This window comes from Macrobrachium nipponense, chromosome 35, assembly GCF_015104395.2.
Source record: "Macrobrachium nipponense isolate FS-2020 chromosome 35, ASM1510439v2, whole genome shotgun sequence".
Taxonomy (NCBI): Eukaryota; Metazoa; Arthropoda; class Malacostraca; order Decapoda; family Palaemonidae; genus Macrobrachium; species Macrobrachium nipponense.
In genome coordinates, this window is record NC_061096.1 from 11,924,118 (window position 1) to 11,931,874 (window position 7,757).

The 7,757-nt window shown below is 35.7% G+C and overlaps 1 protein-coding gene across 1 annotated transcript in view; it reads left to right on the forward strand.

Annotated features, from left to right (window-relative positions):
• Nucleotides 1-6,342: 6,342 nt before the first annotated feature.
• Nucleotides 6,343-7,757, forward strand: part of LOC135208426 (RNA-binding protein 42-like) — a gene marked incomplete in the record, with an annotated part of 88,558 nt that continues 87,143 nt past the window's right edge. The window contains 1 exon segment of the mRNA XM_064240580.1: nucleotides 6,343-6,674. Coding sequence (XP_064096650.1) covers nucleotides 6,625-6,674 — 50 coding nt within the window.

A 7,757-nucleotide genomic window follows, 5' to 3' on the forward strand; every position in this document is an offset into this window, starting at 1 on the left:
ATTTCCACCTCACAAGCACTTAAATTCTGTGCTGGAGAATATCCCACACTCTTTCAACACCATCTTGAACTGAATTTTATTATCATTTCATGTAAGGAAGCTTTGGAAATTGGAAAGATCGTTGTAAGCAGTGCATTTCTTGAATATATGAAACTTTTCTGTAGCAAAGGGATCGGTGTAGGGCTATCGCATGTATACTGTACGTGAGATAGTCCTTGAAAAAGAAGTGTACTTTGCAAAAAATAAAAAAAATAAAGGGAAAGCTTCCTTACTGAAGCTCGCACAGACATTAGCCGTTCATTTTGGGTGGTAATGGTTAACAATAATTTTCAAAAAGCCGAGGTTGTGGGAGTGGGTAATAAGTCCCAGATCAGAATATATTTGCATGTTTTTTCGTCGATGAAAATCCGTGAATAGGCAACAGAAGCTCAAATATTTGCTGTGCGTCATTCCCCTTCCCCGACTTGAAACTTTATTCCCACCTCGGCGTTTATTCAACAAATAATAGAAACACCTATATTCGGAGATTTCTCAAGTCTCATACCACGCGCAGTGCAACTACGCTTATGAGTTTAAGTACAATATACAAGTGTTATGACGTAAACCTAATGATAGAAGGGGATTTTCAACAGGGTATACATCGTATTTAATCAATTGTTCTGCGAATTGATACAGTTTGGAAACCTCAAGATATTCAAAAGCCGATTGGTGAAAAACAATTTTTAAGCTAAGACCAGTTTATTCATGAAAACTATCAACAGGGAAAGAACAAGGGCTCGCCCGTCTGACCAGTGGAGGTCCAACAGGAGAGCTTGAATAAAAATAAACGTGGGAAATTTCGGCACCACATTTATACCTTAACTGCTAAGTCGGGGAAAACCACCGTGCAGAAAACTTCCACGGTATTAGCGTTTCATAAACCTACTCAAAAGGATCATCCACAGCAAATCGAATTCACCTACAAACAGTGTGTCATGCTCTCTCACTCCTTTTGGATATTCCAGTAACTTCTATGGCATCCATCCAGCATTTTCCAGTTTCTTATCTCCTCCTCATTCTTATCATCTCCCTGCATTCTCCCATTCTCTCTACATGGCTGAACCTTCTTAAATCGCTGTGATCCAACTTTTCAACCACATTTATCTTTTGAGTACTTCCACACACCGAAATTTCGAAGCCTTTTAATTATTTTTATGCTTGACACATTACACAAACAATACAGTTCAGCATTCCCTACTTTTGTTTGCTCCATTATAATGAAGAGTTGTGTCAACAATCTTTATGTAGTCCCAAGTTAGCTTTCTTAATCACACCAAAATTTTCTGCATATATACTGTTGCCTTCTTTAGTTAACACATGGCTAGACTCGCTCCTTTCACCCTGCCATTATCCTTGCACTTCCAAATAGTTATGGATATGAATCATTTTCTTCTATTCTTCCACCACCTGTTTACCATAATAACCTTACTCTTACAGATATTTACATTGCAACTTCCAAGCAATTTTAAACTCTTTCACTAGCTTTTGCAGTTTCTCTTTATTATTCCAAATCAGTATACTTCAACATCTGCAAAGATCAGCTGTTCCAAACCTCATTCACGGTTCTGTTTCTCATCCCATAATTTGTAATTTTTCCCTTTCATTTAATTTCCTTTTTTATATCACATCATTCTCTTCCTAAGGGTATTAGATGGCCATGGAGATATACCAGGCCCTTCTCTTAGACCTGCTTTTACACCAAACCAGTCACTTTCCCATCTACAAACTTTGACATCCGTCCAGTTTCATCATAAAACTAGATTGTTTTAACCAATCATCATCTTTGCCATAGCTCTTCAAGCTTTCTTATTTCCATATATTTCACATACAGCCTTTTCCCTTTGATCTCAAACTTCGCACGAGGCTGTTCCATAGCAAAACACCTGATCTACAAATTCAGTTTTGTCTAAAATCACACTTCTTTTCCCGAATCAATCATTCCCTCATCTCCCTTATTTTCTCTGTCAAAATCCTACCATATACCTTCCTTTGCATGCCGAGTAATGTTGTAATTCTTGAAGAATCCGAATAATGAGGGGTTATGACTCCCTTAGAAACGGCAGTCGAATTTCGGATTTTCACTAAAACCTTCCTGGGTGTGAAGGGAGTCTATGGTAAAAATTTTGTAGCCTAACTTTCATAGTCTGGACGTGCACAGCGAACAAACAGATAGACAGACAAACAAACAAACAAACAGAGAGAAATCGCCTTTTATATATACAGATATATATTACAATAGAAACACCAGCAGGGAAGCGCCATCTGCATATCAGTAAGGACACCAAGGCCAAAACCCGGAACAGCATTTTGTACAACTTCGTTGGGACATGTTTCGAGCAGTACTATCACTCGTTATCAACCAACATATTAAAATGAATGACATTATCATTCTTGTAATCAAATTCACAATGATACAACAAAACAGCATATAAAAAAGTTATAAGAATACGTTCAAAGATGGCTAATAATAGTAAAAAAATTAAAAGATGACTAATTAAAACAACTGAGTAAATAAAATAAAATAAAATAAAGCAAAATACAAATTTAAGTCACAAAAACGGATGGTACAAAGGAACAATAAATACACTAGTCAATATACAAACCAGCGGAACCTAGACTAAAAACAAAAGTGAGGTTACAGTCACATTTCCAGCCAAAGAGGCTTTATCTTGACAGAATAGAGAACTTCTAAAATGTCGAGGTCTGTAGCAAACTGAGCAGAGGTTAAAACAGAAAAATCATCATTATGTGAAGGGTGACCAGTCTCCTCGCTGTGTTCTCTAATTGCACTGTAATTAGGTCTTGAAAGTTACTTGCCTGTACGAAATGACCTACCAATGTGTTCAAACCACCTCATCCAAGCTGATCTGGTAGTTTTTCTAACGTAAGTGGCATCACATCTAGATGCTCAGGTAAAAAATCTTAATAATAAATTCCACACTTCAGTCTTTAGAAAGCCTTATGTCTAAATTTCAATCAGCTACACCTTTGAAATAAAAGATGAATTTTATATTCACACTAGTTACCAGAGCATTTAAAATTTGTTCTAGCTATTTCAATTTGCATGAAGAATTGGAATTTCTAAGGCCACTTTTAATAAAACAATGGCTATCCGTTGAATTACATGAATGCATATATTGGTGAACAAGTTATATGTAAACAAACAATCCGAAACTACCGCTAACGTAAATAAACTTGTTATTTATTTACCTTGAACTTTTACTGGAACTCATAGTTACGATGTAAAAAAGCAATTAATTCCTATTTTGTCCATTGGTTACCCTCAGCTGGATATCAAAATATAATTCACTTTACAAAATGAATTAGGAAATCTCTTTAAAATTAAAGACCCTATAACAACAAGCCTTCAGTCCAATCTGATCTATAAATGGCAGTGCAGTGGTTGTGATGCCACTTACGTTGAAAAACTATCACATCAGCTTGGATGAGATGGTTTGAACACATTGGTAGGTCATGTCGTATAGGCAATTATCTTTCAAGACCTAATTACAGTGCAATCAGAGAACACAGCGAGGAGACTGGTCACCCTTTACATATTGATGATTTTTCTGTTTTAACCTCTGCTCAGTTTACCACAGACCTCGACATTTCAGAAGTTCTATATTCTGTCAAGACAAAGCCTTTTTTGGCTAGAAATGTGGCTGTAACCTCACATTTATGTTTTTAGTCTGGGTTCTGCTGGTTTGTATATTGACTTGTGAATTTATTGTTCCTTTGTACCATCCGTTTTTGTGACATCAAATTGTATTTTGCTCTATTTTATTTTATTTACTCAGTTGTTTTAATTAGCCATCTTTTAATCTTTTATTATTATTAGCCATCTTTTAACGTATTCTTATAATTTTTTTATATATCATTTTGTTGTATCATTGTGAATTTGATAACAAGAATGATAATGTCTCATTTTAATATGTTGGTTGATAACGAGTGATAGTACTGCCCAAAACTTGTCCCAATTAAATTGTGCAGAATGCTGTTCCGGGTTTTGGCCTTGGTGTCCTTACTTATATGTATGTATGTATGTATGTATGTATGTATTCGGGCAAGGCAGCATACTGTTGTTCGATCTGCGTATATGCTTGATTGTACAGTGAAGTTTCTTGAATTAATGTAAAAGAATGATAGGGTATGGTTTTCTCTCTCTCTCTCTCTCTCTCTCTCTCTCTCTCTCTCTCTCTCTACTCTCTCTCTCTCTATATATATATATATATATATATATATATATATATATATATATATATATGTAGGTAGTAGGTACATACACACAACACACGCCTATCTATCTATCTATCTATCTATCTATCTATATATATATATATATATATATATATATATATATATGTGTGTGTGTGTGTGTGTGTGTGTGTGTTTGTGTGTGTACTCGTGTGCTCGCGCGTGTGTATGTATGTATGTAGTATATGTATGTATGTATGTATGTATGTATAAAATATCCAGGCAAGGCAGTATACTGTTACTCGATCTGTATACGCGCATGATGGTCGTACGCTTAATTGTTTTTAATACATATAAGAGAATTATATGGTAAATTCTTCCTTTCTTTTCTCTCATCTTCCACTAGTCTTAGGTTGGTGCTGCTGCGTCTGTATTTCATCCAATTTCCTGGGACCTTATATCACGCATGTCCCTGTCCTTGGTTCCGTTCTAGTTTTATCCTAATTTTGTGCATAAATTTCATCTATTTCATCCGTTCATTCATTCGTTTCCCTCTCATCATAGATTTGAATACGTTCCTCTTCCTTATCTTTCATCTTAATTTTCCCATATGATCCCATCCCATACCTTGTTCCCTTCTCTTTTTGCCACATCTTTTAGCATACATTCATGTTTAGTTATTTCGTTAACAATTAATTTTTAATTTTTTCCAGGCACTGCGTATTTGCCAATTTGATTTTCTCTTCTTCCTACAGGTTTCTGTTTTCTATTCAAGTTTCACTCGTTTTATTTCTTCCCTTATTTTTCTTTCCATCCACTGTTGCTCCGCCGTTTCTGTTTATTGTTTCCCCGCCTGCTTTCTTATGTTTTACAGTACAAGCAAACTTCTCTATATTAATTAATTATTTTGTTTATTCGTTTTACTTTTCTAGTTCTACCTCTGCCAGACTTCCTGGATTCGTTTTAATTAAGTTTTCTTTCCTCCCTTTTCTAAAATTTACTTACTGTTCAGCCTCTCCATTTAATTCGACCTTAATTAGGTTATCGTCAGATATATCCAAAATCTCTTCTTTATCTTCTTTTATTATTTTCTTCCATTTATTTTACATTTTGCTATTTACGGGCACTAGATAGTACATTACATTCTTCTGGTATCACTCTCATATATAATACTTCGTCTTACTTCTTATCACCATTTAGTAAATTTAATCCATGGCCGTTAATGAACCCCAATATCCTTATCTATTCTTATTTTCCTTCTGATTTCCTTTGAACCTTCAAAATACCCTTAAATTCTCCCAGGATCATTATCGCCTTTTTTTTCATTTCTTTCCTTCCTCCAGTTACTTCGCACTTTTTTCTTTGCTTCCCTATGTAGTACCCAGTTGTTCATTCTTTTTTTTATTATTAGTTTCCCATTTTATATCAACATATCCCTGCTATTCATAATTGCTTCTTCTAAGTCTAAGGCTATGTTTCCCTTAAATGAGATCAGCAGTTTACCGAGTTTTCTTTCAACTCTCGTTGTTTTCGGTGTGTGTACTTTACAGAAACTTTACAAATCTCAAGCTGTAACTCTGTTAAATAAGTCCCATTTAAATTTCCTATTCTCTATTCATTTCTACATATTGTTTTCTCTGCCGGTCCTTGAATAATGACTAACTTTATGGCACATTACCTTATTACCCTTCCCTTGCTTTGCTTACTATATGTCATTTGTTTCCTTGCCATCTCCACCGTTTGTATCACTCATGCTGACATTTTCCCTCTTGCTAACACTATTCCAGTTACCACTGACGTTATATCTTGTCCTCTCCCTCTGCATCTCCCGCAAATATTTTCATTAATCCTGCACTACCGCTTCATTCTTCTTCCCTTGAGCTCCGAAACTCCTCACCCTTTATCTTCAAAGTTTCCCCTTTCCCTGATTTTGCTTAAATCCTTAATTGGTCTTACTTTCTTCACGACAGAATTTTATTCATTTTTATTTACTTGAATCATTAAGAATTTCCCACTTAGGGCAGATTAAGGGCTTTCAAAAATAAACAAGATGACCATTATAAATGACAAGTTGCGGTGGCCCCTTGGGCTTGGAGGGTGGCCCAGTTTTGTTTACGATGTTCGCGTTCAACACCCCACGATTTTTCTGCGTACATATATGACTTTGCAGTATAATCTGTTTTTTTAATAAAAACTTCGACTTGAGCTTATTTTTTTAATTAAATTATTGAGAAGATTAATAATTTTCTGTCCAGGTACTCATTTGATTCCTGAAGATACGTCTAACTGTATTTTTCAGTCAGACTCGAATGATTGTTGAAGTGTTCCCTACTAAAACGTTTTTGTGGCCGACTTTAAGAATTTGACACAAGACTTTGTAAATCAGCAATCATGGCAAACAGACACGATAAAAAGCGCCAGTTGGACGATGAGATGAGCAGGTGAGTGAGAGCATTGTCATTTCAATATTAAACTAGACTAGAGCCAAGGTAGTGTAGTAGGCTAGTGTAGGCCTAGGTAGCCTAGTTCCTAGGCTAGGTATCTACTAGATACCTTAGGTACAGTGGATCGTAGCTTAGCAACCTCCAGAGGTACTAGGTGGTAGCTTTACTCTGGACTTTCATTAATTTAGGACAAATTTTTTATAGTCAGGGCCTACCCAGCAGCAGAATTTTACTTCAAACCATTAGGCTAGGTTCCTATAGGGTAAAACACCACGGCAGGCCAAACAGGCCACCTACAATCAACGCTTGCCACCCTCCGAAAAAGTACAGTATAACGCGTCCTGACACCAGAGATGGGCATCAGTCGCGACTTTTTGTTGGTGAGAAATGGAGCTAAAGACCTCTACTCTCCTTTCGAAGTAAGTATTTTCACCAAAGTTAGAAATTAAGGCCAAATTTTAAGATTTAAACAGAGGGTACTGGAAACGGTCTCAAGCGTAGTGCAAATCTCACCAAAATGCGTTCAACATTTTTACTTACAACTCGAGGTACTATTTAGAAGATTGACGCCATCTTGATGTTTGCGGAGTCGCTTGTGTCAATAAACTAACCATATCCTGTGATAAATCCGCACACCACTTGTGCCCACAGACGCTGGGGCACTTTTATCAAAACAAACGGAAAACTTTTCCTCACCGAGTAAACAACTGTTTTGTAGAAGACGACGACGAAGCGTGCACTTCGATAATTTGTTAAATAAATAGTAAAACATCAATATTTTACATATTTATGATGATTAATTTGAAAATATTCCTTATTGAAAAAGTAACTCGATTCTGACTCAAATTTAAGTAGTTATTTTTTGGAATTCGAACGTTCTTTCAAGTCCTGTATTATGACGTCACGACATCTTGACTTTCGTACCTATTGTAAATAATTGCTTTACTCAACTTTCTTGCAGAACAGTTTACCAGTTATTCATGCAGATTATCAGCTCTTCATGTAATTGGTATAATCGTAATGCGCATATATATCTTCATTATTTACTTTTTGGATATATGAAGATGTTTTACTGCCAGA